Source organism: Cladophialophora yegresii (genome assembly GCF_000585515.1).
Source record: "Cladophialophora yegresii CBS 114405 chromosome Unknown aczIN-supercont1.5, whole genome shotgun sequence".
NCBI classification, from domain to species: domain Eukaryota; kingdom Fungi; phylum Ascomycota; class Eurotiomycetes; order Chaetothyriales; family Herpotrichiellaceae; genus Cladophialophora; species Cladophialophora yegresii.
In genome coordinates this window covers 966,345-992,893 of record NW_006913049.1, presented here as the reverse complement: position 1 = coordinate 992,893, position 26,549 = coordinate 966,345, and the positions used below count along the sequence as shown (strand labels likewise).

The following is a 26,549-nucleotide window of genomic DNA, read 5'->3' as shown; positions in this document are numbered from 1 at the left end:
ACTGATGCCTCTCACCAATTACCACAGGCCCCCAGCCACTAATCAGGTCTCTGTGGGCATGCCCGTTTTTGGCCTGACACCCAAACTTCCCCCCATAACACCGAAGTTAGGCGCGGTGGGCTCGGTCGCTGGCCGGAGGGTAAATCAACGACCGTTCAGTCGTCATTATCGATCCATCTGCCCTCGTCTTGACTTCCGCTCAACACATGCTTGATTGTATCTTGACTCTGTGACACGTGAGAAGCCTATGGGCGAGACCGCTGACTATGGGGATCGCGTCTCTACCTGACATGCCAAAAAGCCACAAATCTGGCATGATTGGCGACAAGTCGGTGAACCTCATGCATTTCAACACTTCTCTTTTCGATATCTGCCTGGCATTGATTATCCAACATTCCTGACCGACATGTCGGACAGGTACCTGATCCAGCCTGCTCGGCCTGATTCACCCGACTGTTTTCTCTCTGACGCACCTGTCACCTTGGATTAACTCCCATCCGCTCCAACTCCGTCCTTTCTGCCAACGAAAGACCCCGATGTACAGCCTTTCCCCGGATTCCCGCGACGACCTACCCCTCTGACTGAATGTTTATTGGCCGCTGATCCTACCGCTGCTTTGACTCATCACCTTCACCCGAGTTTTTCCGCGTTGCCAAGGGTCCATCTGCACCTCTCGCATCTCCCCTGCAGCCTCACGCATCGATTATGCTTCCTCCCGCGCGGGCATGAATAGATTCAAATCTATCTGCACGAGTAGATGGTAGATCCACGAAGCATTATCTGGGCAGCGTTCTCCTGTGACTGCGGTATGGATAGTTTGCAAAAAGACTTTCGACCATATCGAGTACATGTCTCTCGTGATCACGGTACCTCGTACAACTGGACATGACGACCGTGTGGGTCTTGGACCTCATTTCTGAGTAGACGACTTACAAGGACGGCTAATATTTTACTCGGTGTTTTCGAGGCTTTAAAGCCTCTGGCAATTCGTTGGCGATGGAGGCTCTCGAGGTCGCTCGGACGGGCAGCGTTTGATTCTTCACCGGACAATCCACGTTGTCTACTGCGGAGTAAAATCCCTCAGGAGTACTTCCTACGCGTGCATGGGCGCTGAGGGCGCACTTGCAGGAAGCTGAGTCGCGGTCGTCATCCATTATTCATTCATTTTTTCCTCTCTTGTTGCAATGTGCACCACGAAACCAGCTCGACCGCCACCTCCGACAATCCATCACAGCTTCTTATCAAGCGATCAACGCGATCGAGGTCGCACTGCCTTTAACAATGTCGTGCGAACAAAGGTACGATTACTCTTATTATGAGGAATTTGTCGAAAATGACCTCCCCGACCTCAACCTGTTTAGCCTTCCCGAGCTTGAGCTCTTCGAACTTCCCAGCCCCGAGCTCTCTGACAACTCTACTCTGGCTGCAATGACCGAACTTTCTTCGTCTGGTATGCCAGGGAACTGTCTGGGTCTCTCACAAGGAATCGGGATGTCGTTCTCTAATGGTCCAGATACTTCCGAACAATGTCATCCATCTCTGATGGAGGGCGACGCTGCGAGAGGCTTGGAACTTGACTCCCTTGGCACGATGCAGCCCGAAGCCTCGAACGTCTTCACCATCAGGGACCAAGCAACAACCGTCAAACTGGGTGCTGAGAATTCTCATTGCCTAGGCGACGACGTGCAGCCCTTCGACAACTCCGCAGGTTCTTCGACAGCGCAGCTGCCTTTTGAGACCATGGACAGCGATGCGCCATCCCATCCAGTCGTGCTCAACAATGCCAGCGCGCAGGGCGCGTGCAGTATGCACGTCCCACGGACTGGCCCAATCATCGTAAGTTTTTTTTAGACTGACGCTAATGGGGCGCATAGGGTACAATAGGGGGGTCAAATCCTGAGGCTCACAGGCTCAACCCGGTTGTCGGAGACACCATGCCGGCCGCTGCAGCCTCAACGCCAAACGTAGCAAAAGAAGTCAACGGCAAATGGTCCGGGCCGCAGAAATGTCGCTGGCGCGGCTGTGACTCGAAGGCCACTTTCAGTACCCGCTCATCACTGAATGCCCACGTCAGGAACGTCCACCTGACTCCCTTGGTCTGCACGCATCCAGGCTGTTCGTACAAGAAGCCATTCGGGAAACTATCTGATCTCAAGAGGCACGTGACGACCATTCATAATAGTGTACCTGACTATCCATGCCTTGACCCCGGTTGCCAAGAGGCATTCTTCCGCAAAGACAAGATGATGCAACATGTAAAAGACAAGCACGAACTTTTCAAATGTGCTCACAACCATTGCTCCGCCATGGTCTTTGCATTTCAGAGGGAGTCACATTTACAAGAGGACCATGGCACCTACAAGTGTACTTATAGGTCTTGCCACTCCAGCCCTGGATCATTTTTCACGCTGCTGGCCTTAGACAGACATTTGCAGACTTCTCATCAGGTATCGGTCGGATTACATTTCGACTGGGTCAGGTTGGAACGTGACTGTACCAGAACAGAGCTCGTCATTTACGCTCATCCTCGCGGCCTAGAGACTTATACAGATTGTGCATCATGCTCGCTCAACGGCCATCATGATCAGCAGTGATCTCCCATGGCGGCCATTACTGGAACATTTACTTCCCTTGCCAAACCACCGACCATCTTTGTTGTGTTCCTTCGTTGTTACGATCTGCGGAGTCCGGCCGAGCTCGGTATCTACCTATCTGGTCAATCACAACACGGTATGCGGGTTCGAGTGCAGGCTCAAGTTCAGGTTTGCAAGACGTTCTTATGAACTGATATGAGAAGAAGAGAAGCGGTGGAGGAACCAACACAAATGGGCAGGACAGCGGTTTGGAGTTTCATATCTCAAGCAGTGCAATTTCATCACCTCTGTAACGCTCATTTTAAGTATCTATCTAACGTGTGTCCGTCACCAACCCGTCAATGAAAAGGCCAGACGCCCTCTCCATGCATTAAGTAGGCATTCACTCTGCTTCATCGTCCATCTCACTCATCTCCCTATCCTCCTTGAGCGTAATCTTGGCCAACCCGGGCTCCAAGTGTAAACTCGACGTCATCTCGCTCGAGTGCTGCGTGCCGTCCGAATTGCCGGACCCCGACGCGTACACTCCTCCGCCTCTCGCGGTGGTGTACGGCCCTCTTTATATATTAGCCCTTCACTCCGCGTCATCCTCCATCTCACTCATCTCCTTATCCTCCTTGAGCGTAATCTTGGCCAGCCCGGGCTCTAAGTGCAAACTCGACGTCATATCGCTCGAATGCTGCGTGCCATCCGAGTTGCCGGACCCGACGCGCAGACTCCGCCGCCTCTCGCGCTGGTGCACGAGACCCGGGAACGCGCGCGGTTCCTGGCCCGAGATGTGCGCGTCCACCGCTGGGGTCGACGCGGCATGGTACAGCGCGTGGATGGAGGACGTGCGGCGCGGCCGGGTGGGCGAGACGTTTCCGCCACCGCCACTTCCCCCTGGATTGGCCTGACCCTGGGCGGCAGTGAAGTTCGAATGCGACACGGATTTGGAGAGCAGGGCGGCCTCGCGCTCGCGTTCGCGGGCCTGCTGCGCCGGGGCGATCGAGTGGTCAGCAGCGCTGACGGCCATGGTGGCGTAGTACTGGCGCGGGCTCTCGAGTCCTCGATACGCCGCTTCGTCCACGGGGGTGGTGGGGTCTGTGGAGGCAGGGACAGGCAAGTCCGGCGTGCACCGGTCGTAGTGGCAGTAGTCGTTTGTGTACTTTGCGATGAAGGCGTGCTCGGCCTTGAGGGTCTCGTGGCGGAACGCCTCGCGCACGTCCGGCACGTTGCATTTGGCCACGTCGTTGCCCAGCACGCCCGGCAGGTAGCAGTACTTGCCCAGCCAGCGCTGCTTGAGCGAGAGTTCGAACCCGCACTGGTCGACCGAGTGTTTGGCCAGCTCGCACATGTCGACGGCGCTGAGCTTGTAGATCTGTGCCGCGACGCTGTACTCCTCGATCAGGGGCTCCTTGGTGAACGCGAACTGCAGGGGGTCGTCGGTCGATAGGGACACGTTGAGGCCCTTTTTGAAGTAGCTGATGAAGGGGTTGCGGTCGTACGTGAGAAACAGGGCGTTGTTGCTCAGCGGCGACATGGCCACGCCGATCTGCTCGAGGTAGAAAATGTATTGGAGCAGCGGCACCTTGCGCAGCGTGATGCCGTGGCTGATGCTGTGCGAGCACAGCAGCGCCGCGGCCAGGTGGTCCGTGTCGCCGGCCTCGCCGCAGTGCGGGCGCAGGAGGAACGTGTTGAACCCGCGCCGCTTGCGCCACGCGTTGAGGGACGTCATGTTCGCGAACAAGTAGTAGATCCAGTACCCGTAGGGCGGGTTCTGCTTGGTGTCCCATTCGCGCGCGGTGGGGAACTTGCGATACAGCCGGCGCTCCACTTTGCTCTCGTCGTCGACGCTATCGAACCCGATCACGCGCTGGAGGAAGACGTGCAGCTTCGGATGCGTCGACGGGTCCTGCGTCACCTCGAACAGCGGCGCGAAGATGTTCCGGAGGAGCTGCTCGAAGTTGTCCACCGTCTTGAGCGACTTGTACAGCGCATACAGCCGCGGGATCTGGATCAGCCACCGCACGTTGTGCGAGAAGAGCTTGTTGTCCACCACCCAGCTGGCCAACGTGTCCCACTCCTTGATGCTGCGGCCGTAGATGCTGATGCGCCATTCAACCTGCATGCCGTAAAGTCAGCTGAGTCGGCAAACATTCACTAGTTGATTACAATTCTGCTCAACTGAGAGACATTATGGCACTCACCATCTGGTACTTGCTCGACTCCAGATCCGTAATGACTTCCTTTGTGATCTCGGCCAGGTAGCGACCCTTGATGAAGTTGTCGGTCTTCAGAAAGATGTCGCGGAGCCGCGACTGCCCGATCGGGTTGTATTTCAGGTTGAACTTGTCGAAGCGATGGAACGAGTCGGTGTGCGCGTGCATGTCGAGCGTGTCGATGCTCAGATCGTACGCCGTGAGGTTGATGCTGTCAAACACCTCCTTCAGGGTCAGCTGCTTGCCGTCCCGCTCAATGACCACCTCGTTGGGGCACTTCTTCATCTTGCTCTTGATGAACCGCAGCAGGTGCTTCTGGTTCATGCACGCCGAGTGGTGCACGTGCGTGTCGACCTTGCGGACGTTGTAAAAGTCTCGGTGCGGCACCTTTTTCGTGTCGGCCACTTCTTCGTACTCGTTCAGCAGCGTGTACAGGCTGTACCGTCCCTCAAGGTATTGTAGGCGGCGGTAGGCGAAGCTCTTGGCGGGCCCGTCGGACGCGATGTCCAGGATCGTGTCCAGTGCCACGAAGTAGTCCCTCAACGTGGGCACTTCGACCAGCGGTTTCCCGTCGGTGCCATACACCTGAAAGACACTCCCGGCGTCCATCTCGTAGTGAAGGCTCTTTGCCTGCCGTCCGGGGATTATACATTCGTTGAGGTCGAAATCTTCCCCGACGTCATGGCCCTGCTTGCGAGCCTTCTTGACGCTTGTCGGCGATGGCGGCGCCCCCCGTTCCGAGTCGGCCTGGCTGACGTTGCTGGCCCAGGTCTCCAGATCGGCCCCGCTAGCGTTCCGCGCCTTCAGGTCCGCCATGTACAGACTGCTCGAGGTGCTGTTCGGGGCAATGTAGTCTGGGGGCTGTTCACGAGCTTTGTGCTCGTTCCAAACGGGATTCGGTGGGGGCGGGTATATCTCCCAGTTCTCGTCGTCTTTCGGGTTGTCGCCGGGACATTGCAGCGAGATCTTCAAATACTTCTGCCGTAGATCGAGCACCGTCTTTATCTTGTCACAGATGGCACGCACTTCGCTGACGACGCTCTCCTCGCTGGGAGCGAGTCCGCCGGGTCCGCTTCCTAGCCCCATACCGGCACCAGCACCGTGCATGCCCTCGTGGGCCAGCAAGGGGTCCTTGAACTCGTGAGGGAGGCCTGGGTGGCGCTTATGGTCTCGTGCAGCAGCGTCAGCGAGCAGGGTCGGGTCCGGGCGAATGTCCTGGAGATTGCCCACTTGCGTTTGCAAAGAAGGCATCGAATCCTTGGCACGGGCGAGTTGGATGCCACTGGGAGCATTGCCCCGTTGGCTGAGCCGCGATTGTCTCGACGTCGTGCTGGGCGTACGGTGCAGGGCCGCGGCCTCTCCATCCATCGCACCAACGGGCATAGTGTAGGACTTGCTCAACAGCAAGGGGCTTCCTAGTTCCTTTTCGGACTTGGTGTCCATCCGGTGGCGTTGATAGATGAGTTTGGAGTCGGCGAAAGTGTCTCGCTTCTCCGCCGCATAGTGATAGAATGGGTGAGGCATATGTCCGTCCTCAGGCAAATCGTCCGAGGAGTCTCCTTCGCCCGGTCCAGCTGCTTCGTAATGCGCCTCGTCTTCCCCCTCGTTGCCGTTCTGGGCCTGTTTAGATCCATTCCGGGTGGGATCCTTTCGAGGCCGCGCCTCGTCCTGGCTGTTGGGCACACGCGACGCCGTCCAATCGTAGACATCTGCCTCGTCGTCCGAGTCGACGGTGGTACTGTGCTCCGGGTTTGGTCGTGCAGTGCTGCGGCTATCCATGGCACGCAGAGTCCTGGCGGATGCTGGTTGGACGGCGATGGCCTTACCGGCTGAGATCGGCGTTGACGGCACGGGGCCTATCTATGTGCAAGCTCCAAAGACACAGTAAACTGAGCAAGAAAATACAAATCTAGAGAAGTACACCGTGTTGATAGAGGGTCAACGTGCTTGTCTGTCGTCGAAGGACGTGAAACAGGAAGCGGACTAAGCAGCAAGGGGAAGAGGGCGCCAAGACTCGAGGAAGCTTAACGTCATTAGAATCCTTGGCAATATTGGCAAGCATTTGCTTCTTACTGCCCATTTCCCAGACACCACGATATCTGTTACAGTGCTCCGCGAAGACTGGAGGCTGAACGACTGTGATCAGGGAGCTCGACACGATAGTATAGCCAGACCACAGACGGAAAAAACCCAACGCCGCTCAGACAAACCACCAGCCCAATATGACATTTTCATAGTCATCCAGAGTATCAGAGGAGACAGACCATAGCCGAGCCACAAACGCCGCCCATATGCTCGCTGGCTAATTTTATTCAAACGAACCAAGAGTGACACTGATGCCACTCACTGCAGCGCCCCGCACATGAGCTTGACAAACCATGCATCGCCAGTATAGCTCGAACAATATTGCTTGAACGAAGCCAGATCCTCACTGTCGGTGTCGGTGGTATCAGCAACAGCATTATTCTCAACCACCACATGCGCATCGCCCAGCCCGGTCGTCGAGTCTGAGCCCAGACCCGACCCAGACCCCGAACCTGCGAGAGAAGTGCCAGCTTTTGCCGCCTGAAGAGGAGTGCCGGTCAACTTCCATCCTTTGATAGTCGCTTTGGCAATTTCTGGTGGAGTCTGCGGTCCCAGTCCAGTTTTCCAGCCGCCTGAAATACTGGTCGGGTGGCCCGTGCTATTGGCGACGCAGTATTTCGAGTTAAACTGTGTTCCCTTGCGTTCTTGGAACGCCATGGTCGCCACACGCTTCCAGAGAAATACTGGATCATAAAGCATCTCTCTAGTCCACCACATCCGACAGTCCGCAGCTTCATACACGAATTGGAGGGGCGTGTTTGTTTCATCGTCCATTCGGAAATGATTGCGTCCGTTGACACTGCCACCCGAAAAGCCAAATTCCCGAAGCAAGGGTTCGTAGGTGAAGTTCTCCCACATGGTGCCATTCGCCTCACCGATGTAGTGGTTCGATGGGTCGTTGAAAAGATCAGTCCAGCTTGCAATGAGGCTGTAGGTGAAGGCCTGCGCTCCCTTGACACCACCAATTGCTTGCATGGGCCCTGTCTGTGGCCGTCCTCCAATCGCGATGAACTGCACGTGGGCGTAGGTCTTCAGATATTCGGTGAAGACTGAACAAGTGCTCGCGCAGTACCCATCAGTGAGTACAACAATATCCTGTGAAGCATAAGGCTGTCTATAGCCGGTCCGGTCGTTTGTCCCCGTAATGATGATGCCTGTCCCAGCAAAGTCCGAGGCGTTGGGTTCTGTATAGTTGTTCTGAAAGAAGGAGGTCCACATCCCATCGTACATGAAATTCGGACCATAATATGTCTGGAAATCAGGAAAATCCGTATGGTTCTCAGTCACCACCGTCTGGTAAGCCAAAGGGGTGTAAAATCTTTCTGATACCAATTCATCCGTGGTGTTGGCGGTTCGCCCCGCAGCTGTTATGTTGTCGGACGCCGCGTTTCCGAGAATCCAAAACCCCAAGTGATCTCGCATGTTCGACTTCGAATTTAGTGTCAACGAGGGAAAAAGCTGTGCGAATGTATCTGTGCCAAGGTCGATAAAACCACCTATACAGGTCAGTCTGCGCAGCACCAGAGGAACAATTGGTCAACTCACCTGGGTTGCCTCGAAGGTCGATAATCAGCTTCCTCTTACCAGTCCTGACCGACGCAGCAAGGAATTTCTCGACAGCCGACTGGAATTCTCTCTCGTATTCTGCCGAGTCATCGGTTTGCGACCCAAATTCGAGGATTTGAAGGATGGCGACATCGGTGAAACCGGTATCATTCAAATAGTATCCGGCCACCGAGCCAGCACTATGCTTAATCACCGGATAAGGAAAGCCGGAAATAGTCGGTGAGCTCGTTGGAGCCTCTGTTGGTGTGGTGATGTCTGAGGTGGTGGTCAAAATGCTTGAGCTGGCGGTAGGAGCCACAGATGCTGTTGCAGACAACGATTCTAACACTTCGACCCCGGAACAAAACATAGAGTAGGCCTCCTCTCCTGTATTGATCCCCGCCAAATCCACGTTCGTGATAGCGACGTTCTCGTATGTCTTCGTGGTTCCATTTGCAAAGGTGATGTTGGTTTCGGGGCCGGGATAGAATAGTGGAAATTCAAAAGACGCGTGTACAGATAGAAGAGATCGAAACATCATATTCCACAGGGCATCCGGATCCTGAGACCGGCGATTCAGCGACTGGGTCAATAGGAAGTCCATGACGTCGATGCCGTTAATGCTCTGAACCGGCGAGGGACGGTATCCCGTAACTGCTCGTCGCATGTCGGTGTCCGGGTCGCTCACAATGAGATCAGCTGTCTTCAGTCAGCTCTGCGGTTCCGGACAGGGCATCGTCTTCGACGGCTCAAACGGAGCCTGATTCCCTTCGGCCGGAGGCTATCGAACACTCACCTGCGACATACACAAGCGGCGGTTCCACTCCATCCGAGGAGACAGAGTACAAGCCACCACCAAGCCGGAGATAGGTGAAGGCTCCGTGAACGTCACCATGCCAATCAAGATGCCCGTCATGGGCAGACAGCAGCAACGACACGATTTCTCCTTGGAAATCATATTCGCTATCATATCCACCCGCTTGCAGCTTTTGTTGTATGCCATCCAATCCCGCATCTATGTCCACAGCTGGAAGAAGGTAGCCCGTGGGCGGGTCTCGCAGATATTCCTTGGTACTCTGGAACTCGATGTACGTCCGTAACGAGTTCAAGAGGCTGACCGCCGGCTCTTTGTAGTTGGGGATCGATTTCAAACAGTTGTAAGCAAGTTCTGCAGGAATGTGGGCAGTAGTTGCCGTCTCTTCGTTCGCTAGATAGGAATGCGCAGCACTCGATGCCAGTGCGCAGGCGCTGTTCGTCGACGTGGCTCGAGGCAGGAGGGCCTTAGAAGGAGTGGTTATGGACGAGTCGTGCGCGAACGCACAAGCAGCGAGGGCACTAAGGGCCCATAAGAGGCGCTTGCCCATCGACGCGACCGCCACGTCAGATGTTAGGTGGTCGGCTCTTGAGGGCCGGTTCAGTCTCTGTATCTCAACAGGAGTGGTCTCTGGATCGACTGGACTCGTGATTCAACGTCGATCTGTGGCAGCCCGGAGTTATCGTGCACGCTTCGCGTCAGGTTGTCAAAGAAGGAAATTCAAAAACTCATATAGACAAGCACAATCTTCAAACGAGCGACGGGTGGTTGAGGCGCAGGAAAGGACGTCCGCCCGTGCTTGTGACCTGGTAGAGGCGTCCAGCCAGAGATGAACAACGGCCAGAAGCCCGGCAGGAGAAGGCTACTCAAGACGATATCCTCCACCTCATAGACACAAGAAACCATCAGGATGAGGGCGGTTGGACATCATCATAGGCCATCGAGGTCCATGGTGTGCGCATTCGCCCCCAGGCTCCGGCAGGATAACATATCTTGTCGTGTGAGGCAGCCTTGAGCAGTTGGAGCGGCCGCAGCTGCGGCTGAGACTGGAGGCCCCAACTTGGTGGGGACTCACGCATAGCGCCTCGCCTCCTGAACGAATCGGAAAATTCTGAGAAAGGAGCAGGCGAGCCCAGAATGGGGCTGAGAAACATCGTACGAGGTACTTGTGCTCTGGCCAACAAATGTACCGTAGTACCACAGTAGGTCTGAAAAGCAGTTGGCACGATGCTGCTTCAAGGCAGCGACGCAGGCACGCTCATTGCACTCAGATCCAGCCACTATCGACACTGAAACAGCAAACTCGGTACCTGCTGGTTTGCAAATTCCGTCCTCAGTTTTATTAGCCTGTCGGACCACCGCTCTTATATTTCTCGGCAAAAGCAGAGGTAAGTAAGTACCTAGAACTCATGCGAGAACAAGCAGCCAGAACCCCTCCGTTGCGCGTGTGTTCCCATGGCCCGATTGCTGCAGTGAAGATATGGTTCCAATGCCCTGGACAGTCGCATGATTTCCACGGTACGCAATAACAGGCACAGCATGAACAAAATTGAAGGCTTTTCCGCAAACGCTACTTGCAGCCCTTCCCTCGAGCTTTGAGAGCCAATCCCACGGCTGCTCGCCATTAGCATATGAGGCACCATTTGAACACCTTTTCTGGGTAGGTGGGCATGAGAGCTGGACCGATACGAAGTCGCAGACTACTACGACGGCATTTGTTACCGCTCGCCTGGCTAATTTCAGGACTACCTATGCAATGAAGCAGTACCCGGTACCGAGAAACTCCCCCTCAATAAGGTAGACAAAGTGTGCCATATTTTAGGTTTGTTCTGGTAGTGTCAGGCTTGTAGAAAGGTGGGATCAACTCCTTTTGAAGCGGAGACGAAGGCTTTTGCATCCAATCTGCTGTGGCAGGAGGACAAGTCTTCTCTGGTTGCTTAACAATCCAAGAGGCCGCTCAGAAAACATTGACTCGAGAGGACGGATCAGGACCTCTTTTTGTGATAACCGTACCCCAAACACCACACGCATAGCAGCATGCTTCCTTCGCGTACAATCCTAAGTACTCCGTATACCCCCTTGCCCTATACCGTACAATTCGAAACCGATAATAAATGTATCAACAGCGCAGAAGGTGGGAACCTAGTCGCCACCCCTTCGCATCCTTCTGCGAGACCGTTGGTTTAGCCTGATTGCTTCATCTGTCAGGATGTCTTCTGGTGGCTCGAAATCCTTCTCCACGAGCTCAGGCACAGGGAGACCAAACGCGAGGAGGGTCCGCCCACGTTGACGACCAGCGACAGCAGCGTCCCGTAAATGGCGTTTGTCGAAGAAGGAAACAAAGGGTTTGGGTGGAGGGGGATCGGCCACTTTGGCGGGCGACGGCTTTTTGCGCTTAATGGCAATCTTTGCTTCCTCGATGAGTTGCTGCGATGCAAGGTCGTCGAGTTCGCTGGAATTCGGCGCCTGAGTCGACGCACTGGCAATGCTATCTCCCTCCGACGCGTCGCTCTCGGCAGCCTCGTCTTCACTCTCACCTTCATCACCTTTCCCGTCCTCGTCCATGGCAGCCTCGAGCATTTCCTGTTCCCGCTCTAGCTTCCGGCGCTTCTCTTCTTCTTTCCATCGCTTGAACTTGTTGATTAAGGCTTGAGTTTCACGGATGAATAGTGCTCGTTTCGGTTCATAACGTTTCTTCTCGGTGTCGGTGACGCCTGTGATGCCCAAAGTCTTCAACCAGTCTGGCCCACGCAAGTCTCCTAGGAGTTTTTCCAGTTGGTACTTCTCGTGCTGCGCCCGCTCCCGATCACTGTTTTTGATTTGCCTCTCATGCCTTTCGGCCTTACCGTGAATCTTAAGATAGACATCGTCGTTCAAAGGGTCGACGGAGGCATCACTTGAGAAGATACCGCTCCCACCCAGCTGGATGATCTGCGTGTTGTGCAATGGCTTGTGGGCTCCGAATGGATCAGGCCTGGGGGACTTCGGCCGAAAGTCGGGAGTATCATCGACCAGCACAACCTTAGTCTTGACTGTCAATGCTTCTGCTTGATGTCAGTGGTAGTTCGCTGGGGTAGATGGCCGTTGCATACCTGGATCTGGTGGCTTCAGACTGAGCATTTCCTCAAAGTCTGGGAAGTATTGGGCCAGCTCCGTTTTAGCCCGAGACCCTCCATCCTCTGAGCGTAATTTTCGGCGGTCTTCGTGGGTTGTGGCCGAATTGCCCTCTGTGATGGAGGCTTTTGCCTTCTCTTCAATGATTTTGATCTGATCATACTGCGGTTTCTCGCTGGGTGAAGTCGGCGAGTCCAACGGCTGAAGGCTTGAGATGTGTGACGTGCTGGCTTTCGCAGCATTGGCAGCCTGCGGTGGCCGCACAGTCGCGGCTGCGGCGGGCGGAGGTTGTGGGAGGACTTTAGGTAACCCGCCTCGACTGCGTAATGGGATGCGTAACTGTGGTTTCTCGCCTTTGGCCGACGACAATCGGCGTCTTTTCAGGTCATGTTCGGGTGTAGACACGGTAGCAGCCCGTAGGCGTTTGGATCTGAGGGCGATGCCCTCATTGCCGGACCTTGGAAGGAGCGGTGGCGGTTCGTCATTGATCGGGCTGCTAGACCTGGACGCTGAGGACTTGTGACTGTGACCTCGTAAATCAGGACGCCTCAATGACGACCGGGAGCCGACCATGGTATGTAATGTATTTGGAAGCTCATGATGATGCTACCGAGCCGCCCAAGAGAGGTGCGTTCGCGGCGAAGGGGACGTAATTGATGCAAGCTGTTGTTGTCTGCTGCAAAGACCAAGGACGGTTTCAGGGCTCGCCCGGTGCACTGGATATGGGCGCCTGCCCCGTACAGTATATTTCAACGCTGGCAATGCCCGCACGAAAAGCTAGTTAACAGCGGCAGGCCCCAGCACCTAGCACAGCTGCTCTGGCTGATAATGAATTTTTTAAGTGCGAGTCAAATCAGGTCTCCTTCACCTGAATGTACAAATCCTTCATCCTACCATGAATACGGCGTTGCGTCCAGCCTCTTCCAAAAGCCACACGGTTCTATGCAGTTGATGGATACTCGCGTGATAATAATATCTGTACAAAGGCGTCGGGGTCTGGCCAGAGCCCGACATTCCCTGCTGGCGGGTGCTACTGTAATGTCTCAAAACGCCTTATCGCCAAATGTTTCGCTCACTTCTCCCTTTCTTTGCCCTCGGAACTGCCGGACCTCGAGCCGCTACCAGTGTCGTTACTGGGAGTGTCCTGATATGCATCATCATCGCTGTACAGGTCATCTTCGCTTTCGCCAGCAAACGCATCGTAGAGCTCCCCACCTCGCTTGGCTCTTCCCTTGCCACGTCCTCTACGGGAGGTCAAGCCTCGCTGTTCGTCATCATCTGCGTCCGCGACCATTTCAAACTCATATGCATCACGAGGGTTGTTTCGAAGTCTCTTTCTCCGCTGAACAAGAAAGTAAGCCCCAAGTCCAATGCAAAAGACCACAATGAGTCCGATCGAGCCATAAATCCAGATCTGTGTCCTTTTGGAGACACCAAAGGTAGGGAAGAACGACGGAAGGAAGCTGTCAGAATACGTGTGTGTCTCCGTGGGCTCGATCGTGGCCGTTGCTGTTGCAGCAGGCACAGAGACAGTGTTGGTCGCCGTCACAATCACGACGGAGTCTGTGGCCTCAGTTGGCTTCGGCTTGGTGGGCCGGTCAGGATGGTCAGTAGGCCGGGCGGGAGGTTGGGTTGCCGTTGCTGGGCGGCCAGCTTCGACGCTGGTTGTGCTCACTACAGCAGGAGCGGTTTCATGATCATCGTCGTGCTCGTCAGGTAGTGGGTGAAGCTGTTGGATTTGGGCGTTAATGGCTTCACCCCAGAGGTTCAGCCGCCAGTCGATGAAAGTGCCGTTAAATTCATTCTCGTTTGAGTCTTTGACGATGACCGTCCACTTGCCGATGCCAGACTCGCCCCTGCCACACGGTCAGTCAATGCAAGATCAGGGATTGATTATACGACGAACTCACCAGTGAAGCACGGACATGAACGTCCAGTCATCATACCCCTCGGCAGCTCCGTCGTGAGCCCGGTCAGTGGCGAGGTGGCTGATCAGGCCACTAGGACTTATCAAGTCGGCACTGAGATCGCCTCTTCTGGTATGCTCGATGTTCATGGTCACTGTCACATGCTCAAGCCTTTCCAGGTTGGCTACGCTTAACATCTCTTCCGTGACCTCGAAGCTGGCCACTAGGCCCTTGTCACCCTCCGGGATCTTATGCTGAACGCTGAGCCAGGGCGAGTGGAACCACGCCTGTGGTTTAACCAGCTCCCATGATTTTGCAGCCTCAACAAATCGATAGGCATCAATCTTGCCGTATCCATACATGTGACTGAATCTCTTTCCGTTCGTCGTGTTCTGCCAGCTGCCATCGTCTTCGTGTATAGGGATAGCAGTCTCGACACATAGGTACTGCAAGTCTCGCCACGTCAGGTCCGGCCTAACACTTAGCGCGAGAGCTACAACGCCGACCACGAGGGGCCCTGCAGCCGATGTTCCGCCGTGGCCATTATAGCATTGGTTTGCTCCAACATCGGTGGTATGGATTGCATCGTTGTTTCCGGAACTATAAGTTACCACCAACTGCGCAGAGCAAGACTCGGAGTAATATGGATGATTTCCAGCTCGATCAATACCGCCGACAGTGATGCTGTAGATGCTGTTGGTGTAACCGTCGAAATTGCAGTTGTCGTCACTGGCGGCACCATTGCCCGCAGCAAAGACAAAAACAGAGCCGAGACCACCTCGACCATTCTGAATGCCATTCAACATGGCTTGCTTAATCAGGAGACCTGGCTCCTCCATGGTCTGCCCGTCGTCAGGCGGACCCCATGAACAAGAATAGATGTCATTCTCTTGGTAGTGGTAGTTGATAGCCGCTGCCTCATCTTCGTCACTGATGGGCTTGGACAAGATCCGGATACCAGCGATCTTGCTGTCGTAGGCCATGCCAACGCCACAAACATCATTTTTGACCGCGGCGATTTCTCCAGCACAGCGAGTACCATGCTTATCATCAAACAGTCTCGGTAGTGGCTCCGGGCCTGGGTCATTGAAGTCCCAAGAGCCTTCCGCATAGAAGTTGTCCCTGAGGTCATTGCTGTTGAGGTCCAACCCGTCGTCAATGACGGCTGAGATGGTGCCGTTACCAGTGATGCCATCCAACCATACACCCGTCACATTCAGATCATGACCGATTTGTAAAGGATTGAACAAATGCCACTGCTCCTTGAAGATGGGGTCCTTGATGTCTAAAGCCTCCGCAATCGTATTCAAGCGTTGGATAGCGTCTTGCTGAGCCTGGTCCGCGGTCGGGTCGGATTTCAGGCCTCCTGAACCCTGGGCGTCGCGAAGCGTGCGAGGTAGGGGTGGAGGAATGCGCTTCACATGGCGATGTCGAAGCTGAAGTTTTTCTGACCATAATACGCCGTGCAGGTCATGTGCCATCTGTCGTTCCACCCCATCAACAGACCGTCGCCTTCGCCTCTTCCGCCTGCGCAGTTCCTGCAGGGAATCTTCAAGCTCTTGACATGTGTCCTTCGCGCACGAAAATGTATAATGATGACCCAACTCTCCGACCCGCCCTTCAAGCTGTGCACCTAACCGATGGGCGACGTCTTCGGGAACAGAAGTGGGATGGAGGTGGAGGGCAAAATAGTCGCGGTTGTCGTAGTCGCGCAAGGCTGCTTGTACGTTCCCAACCAGAAGCACCAGCGGAAGCCATGTTGGCAACCGCATGATAATAATATGTGTCGGTCGCGATTATCTTTCAGATGAATGCATGCCTGTAACGATAGAGAGAGCGGTTCCTGGTGGTGGTGGCTCGATTACTGTATATATTCGCAGGCTTGCGAGTCTCGGTGCGAGTGACTCGAGCGGTCTTGATCAGCAAGCACTCGTCCAGGCGACCTCCTCGCCAGAGCAAAGTGCTTCCTGTGGTCGGATTTTCAGGAGGATATTGACAACACAGGCTGGATCGAGCGAATGCAGGTCTCAGTCGCAGTTGAGAGTTTCGTGAAACGTCAACGAGTTGGACGGTCGAACACGAGGGTGATCCGTAGCCTGAGGCTCAAAGAACGGCACGGACAAAGCGAGTGAGCAGGGTATTAGGTGACGGTGTAAATGTTGAAGTCGCTGTCACTGATTGTTTCCACGCGCAGCATTCTTCAGAATCTGACACTCAGCCTCTTCTGGCCATAAGATTTCTAGGCCACAAGGCATGGTTACCGGAGCCCGCTAGCACTTTAGCGGGTCTACTTAGGGGCTCCTACGGCTGATCATTGGCAGTCGACCCGCGGAGCGTACATTTACGGAACTCCTCCCGCCTAGAGGCCAGCCCGGCATCGCCTGAGTTATGCCGGCGGGAGATCCAGCGCTAACCGGGCCCAGTGACGACGGCTCTGGGCGGCCCTGGACGGCCCACGCTCCACCGTGCAGCCAACATCTCTTACCTATGCAAGTTTCCTCGTGTTTGTCCATCAATTGACGTGGTCGGTCGAGAAAATACCAGCCTCCCAAGTTAACCTTGCTCCCTTCTGCCAGTCTGCCTCGTCCGCTCCCATGTTCGCCTTCTTGTACATATTTTAATATAATGCCAGGTTTCAATTAGAGCTTCTCGTCACTTGTTAGTGTTGATTGATTGTTGTGCTACGCTTCATCTTGTTCAACTCGCTGAGCGAACCACTCCAGATACAGCCCCCATTGCCTTCCCACATCTCGCCCACTTCTCTGTCGCGAACTCTACGCACCCGAGCTCCATGTACCAACCCAGAGTGTAGGGATCTCTGCTCATGGCGACTTCTACCAGCGACAATAAGATCTAGGGCAGTCCTGCTAACTCACACGCTTGATCTTCCTTCCGCCTGGACATCATGGCGACCTCGATAAACCCACTCGACCTTTACCACAACCCAGCCCTCGATTCCTTGGTCTTCCAAGACAACAACCGCGCGAGGCACAATGGCACAAACCGCCGGTCTAGTGTGGGGAATGGCAATAGCAATGGGAACGGTGATGGGAGGCGTCCGCTTTCTCAAAACTTGGACACTGGAGGAATACACCCACCCCCAACTGCGTCTGAGGTGCCTCGTGGGCCTCCCATCTCCTATCGAGCGTTAGGTCAGGGTCAGACCGCCGATTCAGGTCTCCACCGGTCTTTCTCCCAGAGAGCGAGAGGAAGGCCATTCCATCAAGAGGCTTTCGCAGACCTCGAAAATGACTTTGCCCCAGAGAATGTCACACCCAAGCAACGGATTGCGTCCGAACCGATACGGCCAGACGTTGCGCACAATGTTTCTCGCAAACCGGCGCTCACAGACGGCTTGCGCGTAAATACTGCCGATCTCCAAGGCTCCGGCTCCACAAGAAAACCAAGAAGAGAAAACCAGACGGCTCATGATCCGCCTTTCAAAGAGCCCAAATCCGCGCAACATTCTCGTCGCACCTCTGACACCATTGGCCGTATCGAAGAGCCCGTCTCGGCCGTCAGCAGGTCAAGCGCTTTCCGTGACGAAGCTCAGAGGAGGGATTGGGCTCCAGATAGGTCTCCGCTGCAGAAACTCGAAGTAACGCTCAATGATATCAGCAAGGAAGAGAAGCGGGCGAGGGTCCAGGAGGCTGAGATGCTGTTGCGGGATCGTGAGGCTGGAAAGGCTCGTGGCGTTGTAAGTTCGCCCCAAGAGGATCCTTCTTCGAGGAAGCCGGCTGCTTCCGCCACACGGTCAATGTCGAAACGTGACCGCGATCTTGAGCCGCAAGCCCCGACTTTGGAAGATGCAGGTCTGGTCCGAAACCTTAGCACAACTCAGCGACAACGTTTACAACATAGTACAACTGTCGATAGCCACAGACCCGATGTACGAAGCTTATCCGGGGAAGGCCAAGCAGCGTTTGAATACACAAAATCCAGTCCTTTACGGCCGTCCCCTACCACCCAACGACGCCAGTCCACCAGAGAGCACCGAAGACAGAAAGAACCCAGTCCAGATCAAACAGTCAGTGGGCCGTCAGCCGTGCCGGCGGAAGCAGTATCCAGGCCACAAAGAGACCGGTCTGCAAGGCAGCATGAAATCTCACCGACTGGTGTGGAAGACAAACCTCTAGATGCTTCAACGGCGAAGGCGCCCCATCGCATGTCTGAGCCTCAAGCAATTTTCGTCAACGCCCGAGATAACTTGTTGCAACACCAAAGGAATGCATCGCATAAGGCTGCATTGGAAAAACTCACTGGAGTGTCAGCTCCTGTGACAGCCGCCCCAACCGCCTCTCGCAAGCTCCAAAAGCCTCGGTCAGGAGGCGTGGATGGAAATGTTACATCGACCTCCAGAATACCGAGCAGAATACCTGTTCCAAGTTCAGTTATAACCGCACAATCTGGCCGGCCAGAACACTACAACCAGGTCAAGGCCGGAGCACCGCAAGTCCAGCAGCAGCCACGGACGCCGCCGATAGGTCTTGGACTCCACTCCGCACCAATTCCAGGCAGCCCTCAGTCTCCCCCAGCAAAGCCTGTGGATGTGACACGGCAAAGGCAGAGGAAGTCCAGTGTGTCCTTCAAAGAGCCGCTGAACAATCGACCCGTGGATGAATGGAAAGAGGCCGGAACAGCGAGGCTTACGGCTATCGATTTCTCCACGGAGACTGCGGCACCTGCTGATAGGGGTAAGACATGGTGGGAACAGCCTGCTACTTCGTCGGGTCGCAGAAGGAGCAGGTCGTCGAAGATCTCCGAGCAAGCTAAAGTCCCAGACATTATCGACGAGAAGACTGCCGAGTTCAAGCCGAATCTATATCTGAGATGCGGGCCTCTGCTTCGATACAAGGGTATGAGAAGGCAGAAGCCTGATTTGGGGGCGGCCGAGGAGCGTGAATTCTGGAGAGGAAGTGTTCTGATCGTGACTCAGAATTCCGCATCATCCTACGATCCTGCCCCGACTCTGCGACTCTTCTCTCAACCACAGACCCTACTGCCGCCTCCGCCGCACCACGTCACCACCGATGAGCTCCAACCAGAATATGTCGACCCTATCGCTGGCCTGACTAAGCCGTCTAGAACCGGAAGGACATTATACGTTCGACCCGTAGACCACCTGCAAGAAGGCAAAGACCTTTCACAGATCGAAAACGATGATGGTTTGTTCGAGAGCTCGCCCAGCCCACTCGAGCACAGCGGTCCTCACGGTCCCATTCCGTTTTCCAATCACCGAACCCTGGACACAGATGGTGAGAAGGTTGGCAGATATCAGGAAGTGGCTGGCGCTAGACTGTATGCGGATCCTGACCGTGATGTGACCTTCTGGCGATTCAACCTGGAAGTGGAACTCGTTGATGAGCAGCAACATATCGCTTATCGCATCAACCGTGGTCCATCCGTGGGTTTTTGGGTCCCCGCTCGCGGCCAGACCATGCACATGATGTTCCATACCTGCAACGGTTTCAGCCTGTCTGTCAACCCGGACAACTTCAGCGGGCCGGATCCGATGTGGAGAGATGTCCTCAACACGCATCAGACACGCCCCTTCCACGTGATGATTGGTGGAGGCGATCAGATCTACAATGATCGTGTAGTGCTGGAAACCCAGCATTTTGGAGAATGGACTAGGCTGAGGAATCCGTCGCACAAGCACCACGCTCCCTTCACGCACGAAATGAAAGAAGAATTGGAGAGCTTCTATCTGAACAGGTATGCAATGTGGTTCTCCCAGGGACTGTTCGGTATGGCAGCCAGCCAGATCCCAATGGTCAACATTTGGGACGATCATGACATTATCGATGGATTCGGTTCCTACCCCAGCCATTTCATGGAGACGCCGGTCTTTTCAGGACTCGGCAATATTGCGTTCAAATACTACATGCTCTTCCAACACCAGAGCGTGGCCGAGGAGACGACCTCGCATGAACCTAGTTGGGTTCTGGGCCGGCAGCCGGGCCCCTACATCAAGCAGCCGAGCAGAAGCGTTTTCATGCACATGGGCAAGCACGTTGCGTTCTTGGGCTTGGATTGCCGGACTGAACGGAGACGTAATGAGGTCTTGAGTCTGGAGACCCTGGATACAGCTTTGGACCGATGTCGCAAAGAGCTGGTCGAGGGAGAGACAAAGCACCTCATTATATTGCTTGGCGTCCCGGTGGCTTATCCTCGTCTAGTCTGGCTAGAGAATGTGCTGACCAGCCGTCTCATGGACCCTGTCAAGGCTCTGGGAAGAGCCGGGATCCTCAAAGGTGGCTTTCTCAACAAGTTCGATGGTGGTGTAGAGATACTGGACGATCTCGATGACCATTGGACTTCCACCAACCATAAACACGAGCGCAACGAGCTGGTCAAGGACCTGCAGGATCTTGCAGCGGAAAGGTCTTGCCGCATCACCATCCTCAGTGGTGACGTCCACCTGGCCGCGATCGGCCAATTTCATTCGAATCCAAAGCTCAAGATCCCCAAGGACAAAGATCATCGCTACATGCCGAATGTGATATCCTCGGCCATTGTGAACATGCCACCATCTGATATGTTGGCTGATATCTTGAACAGACGGAACAAGGTGCATCACCTGGACCATTACACCGACGAAAACATGATTCCCATGTTCACCCATGATGTCAATGACAAGAAACGGAACAACAAGCACCTCCTGCCGAGGCGTAACTGGTCGTCTATACGAGAATACATTCCGGGCTCGACGCCCCCTCCTTCGCCTTCACATTCGTCTCCAGGGAGTCAGGACGAGTTTGACGACGACGAGGATATTGAGGCTAACCCTGACCCTCGGCCACGTCGCTTCTCTTTCACCAAGGACGACGCCAATCCACGATCGTTATTTCGTAGATTAAGCTCAAGAAACGCGCCTCCCACGTCGTACCGTGACACGATGTACGATCCAGGCCACTCAGCATCTTATGATGGCGCGACGCAGGTCCAGAACACATCGGGCTCCCGCCAGTCTTCGGGTGAATTTCATGCCGCTCCCAGGCAACGTGCTTCGTCCTTCGACCACACTTCTTCCGGTACCCCTGTGCGACCGACTGGGACGTTTCAGCGTCGCCCCACGAATCTCTCCGAGAAGGCGGCGAGGAAGGGTAATGTACCCGCCATCGACGCCGAGGGTAATGAGATCGACGTCAATGATCAGGTGAACCTGGAAGGAGGCCTCGACATTGTGTTGAACGTGGAAGTGGATCAGAGAGATCCGTCCGGCATCACCATACCCTACAGGCTGCTTGTACCAGCCTTATGGTACGACGGCAGCTCTGATCGTGAAAAGCTTGACGAATCCACCAAAATCCAGAGGAGGCCAACCCTGTTGAACAGATTGGTCGGACTTGGGGGCAAGAAGACACATCAGAAGCCATCTGCACAGCAAGAGGGTGACTGGGATCAGGGGGAGAGTGAAGAGGAGGATGACACCCCGGATCCGTACGCTCCGAAAGCTGGAGCTGTACCTCCGCGACGGTTCAGCCTTTTCGGCAGTCGCCGGCAAAAGAAGGAAGAATATCACAGCGACTATGAAGATGACGACGAGGACGAGCCTAAAAACCCTGTTCCCCAAAGTCGAGAACCTCAGCAACGACAGCAGACAGACAACGGTTTCAGTTCCCACTCAGCAAATCAATCTAGACACGATGATCATCGGCTCTCACACAACTTGACTGGGCCGTCCAATCACGACAAGCTGTATGACACCCATAACCCGCCACCGTCAAGTCATAGTCTGGGGCCTGCGTCTCATCCAAGTACTCGTCGCTCTTTAACAATCTCGGGCCGCGGGTCACGGCCGAATCGTGCTGAGGAATCAAATAACGACGTGAATGTAAACTATGCAGGTCCACAGCCGGTCGGAGCTCAGCCTCCTGTGTCCATGCCGCCAACGGCAACCACGACCAACGCTTATGCAGGCGGGAACTTTCCCCAGCGGCGCCTCAGCAAGCAGGAACGTATCCTGGGCATCAACCCTAGCGATCCGCAACCTATGGCGCCACCACAGCAGTTGAGAGGCAATGGCATCATTGGCAAGGATTTCAGGCAGACGTATGATCCACCAGTACCCCATAGCAGTTCCCAGCCACGCGGGTATACGGGCGTGGAAGCTTACAAGGAGCCCAGAGCACGACCGACCTTCAGTCTCAGAAAGGCACGGGACTGGTTTGATGGCAGGCCACGAGAAGAGGAGTATTACGACTAGGGACTCAATGATATGACGGCCGGCAGGCAGCTTGTTTATCTATCAGCGGTGGACGGGGCACTCCATGTTTCTTTTGACCTGCTTGCAGAAGCTATTTGACAGATTTGGATACGCTATGAGTGAGAGCAGCTCAAGAGCCATCAAGTGTCATTTTCAGCGTTTGGAGCCTTTACCACAATCACAGCATCTACTGAGAGTCTGCAGTCACATCAAGACGCAGTGCCTGCCATGAGGCATCTTACGTCGCTTTCCTTCAAACATTAGACGCTGTTCGTCGTGGTGGTGGTCTCGGGAATGTTTGTAGACTCTGCGGCCAGCCTGCTACTGTAATTGGAAGGGCCGAGTGTGTCCCTACACGGTACGAGTACGCCTCTTCCAGGTAAGTCTTCCCGTCATTCCCACAGCCAGAGGAAATGCTCGCTCGTTTCGATTTGCCAATCAGAAGGCATACCACCTTTACCCTCTGCAAGCACCAGCTGCCGGGCGTCAGAGTCTCGACCCTTGGACCCTTGTGTACGGCTGAGCCTGCCCCTTGTTCGCTCACTCAGGCGTCGCGAAGCGCGGCCAATCGTAAGAAGCTTGTTCAGCCAGCCCTAAAATCTTTCTACTTGCAAAGGCAACCATACTCCGTACTCGCATGGAGCTGAATCGCTGTGCGGACAGTTGTAGGCTCACTCACTGAAGAGACATGGGATGGCGCCTTTGTCACACGGTGGGCATGCTTCGCTTTTTCGCTGCCACGTTGCCTCAATCTATGGTGTGGCTACTGTATAAGACAGAGGTTCGCCTTCGAGACAAACACCTGAACTAGGCTTCCAGTCAAACCACAATACGACGAATATACAGCTTCACTTTTCAAACTGAGGACAAGTTCACCATGAACCGCAATCCTGCCAGCTATAAGCGGCTGATTGTGCTCTGCGATGGTATGTCCGAACCAGCGTTCTGCCTTCTGTATCCTCGACGCTCCAGCCTTGTGTTATGCACTCGCACCACGTTGACTATGTGCCCCCACTGATTGTTCTTTGTCCAGGCACATGGCAGAGCATTTTGAACGTCAACACGCCCAGCCACCCCAGCAACGTTGCGCGGTTTGCTCGTGCCATCAGCCCGGTGGCCATTGTCGACGGCAAAGAGGTCGAGCAGATCATTTACTACCAACCGGGCGTGGGGACGGGGCTGGGTGATCAGATCCGTGGCGGTAAGGCTTCTTTCCCATTGTATCTGGCCTGCACATACACCAGACGTGTGCTGGATGGCGTGCCATCGTGTGGTCGAGGCTAATTGTACTGACAGGCGTCTACGGCGCCGGCCTGTCCGCCAACATCCGTGCAGCGTACGCCTTCCTGGCGCACAACTACGACTCGAACGGCCCGGACCCGACCATCAAGGGCGACGAGATCTTCTTCTTCGGCTTCTCGCGGGGCGCGTACACGGCGCGCTCGATCGCCGGGCTGGTGACCAAGCTGGGCCTGCTCACGAAGCGCGGCATGGACTGGTTCCCGCAGGTCTACGACGAGTACTACGCCGATGCGGGCAAGAAGCCAGACTTTCACTTTTCGGACACCCTCAAAGCGCGCATCGGCTCGGATATCACGGAAAAGGCCAAGTACGCGATCAAGGTCGTCGGCGTGTGGGACACGGTCGAGTTCCACGGCGAAGGCTGGGGCGGCGAGCAGATCGAGTTCCACAACGCCGAACTCTCCACGAAAGTCGAGTACGCGTACCACGCGCTGTCGCTCGACGAGCGGCGCAGCCTCTACAAACCCACGCTGTGGCAGTGGCCGCGCGACCCAAGCGACCGGTCCAAGGCCTACACGCCGAAATCCCGCGTGGGGCTTCAGGCCATGAAGCAGGCCTGGTTCTCCGGTGTGCACAGCGACATTGGCGGCGGGCGGTATGATCCGGGGGGATCGGACATTACGCTCGCGTGGATGCTCGCGCAGTGCGCCAAGGACAAGAAGCTGGCGTTTATCGACGAGGACTCGTCGGACTCGTACCTGTTGGAGGACGGGGCCAAAGGCGTGCCGAACCCGAACAAGACGTGGATGCGGCTGAAGAAGCCGTTCGACCCGGAGCCCAAGGAGGGTGGAGGCCTCTTCGACACGCTCAAGACAGGCGTGCAGGAGATCCTCATGGACGACCGGCGCGCGTGGCCTGTCGAGAACACCAACGAGAAGATCCACCGGTCGATCCGCGATCGGGACTTTGGCAAGTTCCCGTGCGGTATGCTCGATGGAAAGAGCGAGGTGGTCCCAGGGAAGAGCGACAAGAAGCAGTGGAATCTGAAAAAGGGTGCGAAGTGGGGAGGCAAGCAATATAATAGCTTGCCCGAGTTGGATGACGACCCGGACGCCGATGCCATTGAGGATAAGTACCGGGGGAGGATTCGCGCGGTGCCGGGCTCCAAGGGGGGGCCCTCGTCGAAGTTGTAGGGGGAGTAGCCACTACGTATGAGTGGACGTGTGAATGTACTTACGAGCGACGTGTGAAAGCAACATTGATTGGGTATTTTCGTTCTTGAATACCATACATGGCCTGAAGCTGTGCGTGGCGTCAAACTGGGAGCTGATATTGATATCGCTTTCCTCTCCCACGGCCATCCCCATCTCGCTTTCCTCTCCCTCGACCGTGCCTATCTCGCTTTTCTCCTACACTCAAGCATCGGGGATCTCAATCTGGGAATTCTTCCTCGCCAACATGACGCTCGCGCCGTGGTCAAAGCTCCACTTCCGCCGGCGTGCGTTTGCCAGTCGATAGTTCCGCTGCGTCACGCCCATGACTTCGAGAATGGCACTCGCGACGTGGCCTGCAAACAGCTCGTCGTTGATATGCAGATCGTGCCTCTCCACGTCGATCTTCGTGGCCTCGAGGCCTTCTTCAATCGTGTCGAACAGGGCCTTGTCAGCCTTGGGGTCGTGGAAAGGCTTGCCAGGCGCGTCAAGCATACTGACTCCCCGTTCTGGAAGGAGGACGCGAATTGCGCTGGGGTTGCTGGCGTGGGTGGCGAGTTTGTCCACAATGAACTGGCCGATCTGGGCGTTTTCTTCGGGCGTGGTCCTCATGAGCGTCACGGCCGGGTTGTGCACGAACAGGTTGCGATCCTTCGTGTACTTCTCCGGCACGCTGTCCTTGGGGCCGAAATTCACCATGTCACACGCCCCGACTGACACCACCAAAGGAATGCCCTTCTTGGCCGCGACTTCCAGCCGGTCCGGTCCTGCCGATAGAACTCCACCGAAGAGTTCATCCGGGATTTCCGTCGTGGTCAGGTCGACGACCGCGTCGATCTGGCCTTCGGCGATGAGGCGTTCCATGGCGCGGCCGCCCGAGCCGGTTGCGTGGAAGACGTAGATTTCGTAGTCAGAGGCGTCGTGGGGCGCCGACGTCAGGATCTGGCGCACGGCATCAACGCAGGGAGTCGTGTTACCGAACATGGTGATGGCGATGCGTTTGCCCTTGGATTCGACGGCTGAGGCGTCCACGAGAGATTTGGCATATGAGACAGTCATGGCGGAGATGGCGGCGGCGGCATTCGCCAGGATGCGCTTGAGGATCGAGTTGATCCCTGCGATGTCGACCACGCTGTACATCATGGTGATGTCTGTCTCCTCCACGTAGTGCTTGATGTCGCCGCTGGCCATGGTCGAGACCATCAGTTTCGGGAAGCCGACGGGACAGGCATGACGCATGAGCGCCGTGGCGAGCGATGAGCCACTGCTGCCGGCTGCGGAGATGATGCCGTGGACTGCTACTGCCTTGGAGACCAGATCTTTTACGACTGGCGTACATAGCTCGATGGCCTTGTCGATGTATTCCCCGCGGGAGAGATCTTTCAAGGTCGAGCTATGTTCTTCGAGCGGCGAGATGACCTCGTCGGCAGCGAGGCTGTCCAGACGCGTCCTCACCTTCGGTGGCGTAGTGTGACTTACATTGAGGATCTTGGTGTTGCAGGTGTGCTCGGCGAGGATCTGGTCTCTCAGGTACAGGATCTCGTCAAGCTTGGTGTCGGGAGTTCCGACAATAAGGACCGTGGGTTTGACCATGTTTATTCCTAGTGGGCAAGAGGCAGTCGGTAGG

The 26,549-nt window shown here is 55.4% G+C and overlaps 8 protein-coding genes across 8 annotated transcripts; 3 read left to right on the top strand and 5 right to left on the bottom strand.

The window, feature by feature from the left end:
• Positions 1-1,281: 1,281 nt before the first annotated feature.
• Positions 1,282-1,900, top strand: A1O7_07087 (uncharacterized protein; the record flags this gene model as incomplete). The annotated part of the gene is made up of 2 exons (XM_007761087.1): positions 1,282-1,804; positions 1,875-1,900. The coding sequence occupies 2 exons, from the start codon at positions 1,282-1,284 to the stop codon at positions 1,898-1,900; spliced, it is 549 nt and encodes a 182-aa protein (XP_007759277.1).
• Positions 1,901-3,168: 1,268 nt separating this feature from the next.
• A1O7_07086 (AMP deaminase) lies at positions 3,169-6,574 on the bottom strand (the record flags this gene model as incomplete). Its single annotated transcript, XM_007761086.1, has 2 exons — positions 3,169-4,698; positions 4,784-6,574. The coding sequence occupies 2 exons, from the start codon at positions 6,572-6,574 to the stop codon at positions 3,169-3,171; spliced, it is 3,321 nt and encodes a 1,106-aa protein (XP_007759276.1).
• Positions 6,575-7,138: 564 nt separating this feature from the next.
• A1O7_07085 (uncharacterized protein) lies at positions 7,139-9,789 on the bottom strand (the record flags this gene model as incomplete). Its single annotated transcript, XM_007761085.1, has 3 exons — positions 7,139-8,376; positions 8,426-9,124; positions 9,222-9,789. The coding sequence occupies 3 exons, from the start codon at positions 9,787-9,789 to the stop codon at positions 7,139-7,141; spliced, it is 2,505 nt and encodes an 834-aa protein (XP_007759275.1).
• Positions 9,790-11,381: 1,592 nt separating this feature from the next.
• Positions 11,382-12,926, bottom strand: A1O7_07084 (uncharacterized protein; the record flags this gene model as incomplete). Its single annotated transcript, XM_007761084.1, has 2 exons — positions 11,382-12,286; positions 12,332-12,926. 2 exons carry the CDS (start codon positions 12,924-12,926, stop codon positions 11,382-11,384), a joined length of 1,500 nt encoding a protein of 499 aa, XP_007759274.1.
• A 499-nt stretch (positions 12,927-13,425) lies between these two features.
• A1O7_07083 (kexin) lies at positions 13,426-16,032 on the bottom strand (the record flags this gene model as incomplete). Its single annotated transcript, XM_007761083.1, has 2 exons — positions 13,426-14,209; positions 14,264-16,032. The coding sequence occupies 2 exons, from the start codon at positions 16,030-16,032 to the stop codon at positions 13,426-13,428; spliced, it is 2,553 nt and encodes an 850-aa protein (XP_007759273.1).
• Positions 16,033-17,165: 1,133 nt separating this feature from the next.
• Positions 17,166-22,469, top strand: A1O7_07082 (uncharacterized protein; the record flags this gene model as incomplete). Its single annotated transcript, XM_007761082.1, has 1 exon — positions 17,166-22,469. The coding sequence occupies one exon, from the start codon at positions 17,166-17,168 to the stop codon at positions 22,467-22,469; it is 5,304 nt and encodes a 1,767-aa protein (XP_007759272.1).
• An 877-nt stretch (positions 22,470-23,346) lies between these two features.
• On the top strand, positions 23,347-24,904 carry A1O7_07081 (uncharacterized protein; the record flags this gene model as incomplete). The annotated part of the gene is made up of 3 exons (XM_007761081.1): positions 23,347-23,395; positions 23,503-23,670; positions 23,766-24,904. 3 exons carry the CDS (start codon positions 23,347-23,349, stop codon positions 24,902-24,904), a joined length of 1,356 nt encoding a protein of 451 aa, XP_007759271.1.
• A 222-nt stretch (positions 24,905-25,126) lies between these two features.
• On the bottom strand, positions 25,127-26,515 carry A1O7_07080 (uncharacterized protein; the record flags this gene model as incomplete). Its single annotated transcript, XM_007761080.1, has 1 exon — positions 25,127-26,515. One exon carries the CDS (start codon positions 26,513-26,515, stop codon positions 25,127-25,129), a length of 1,389 nt encoding a protein of 462 aa, XP_007759270.1.
• Positions 26,516-26,549: the final 34 nt, after the last annotated feature.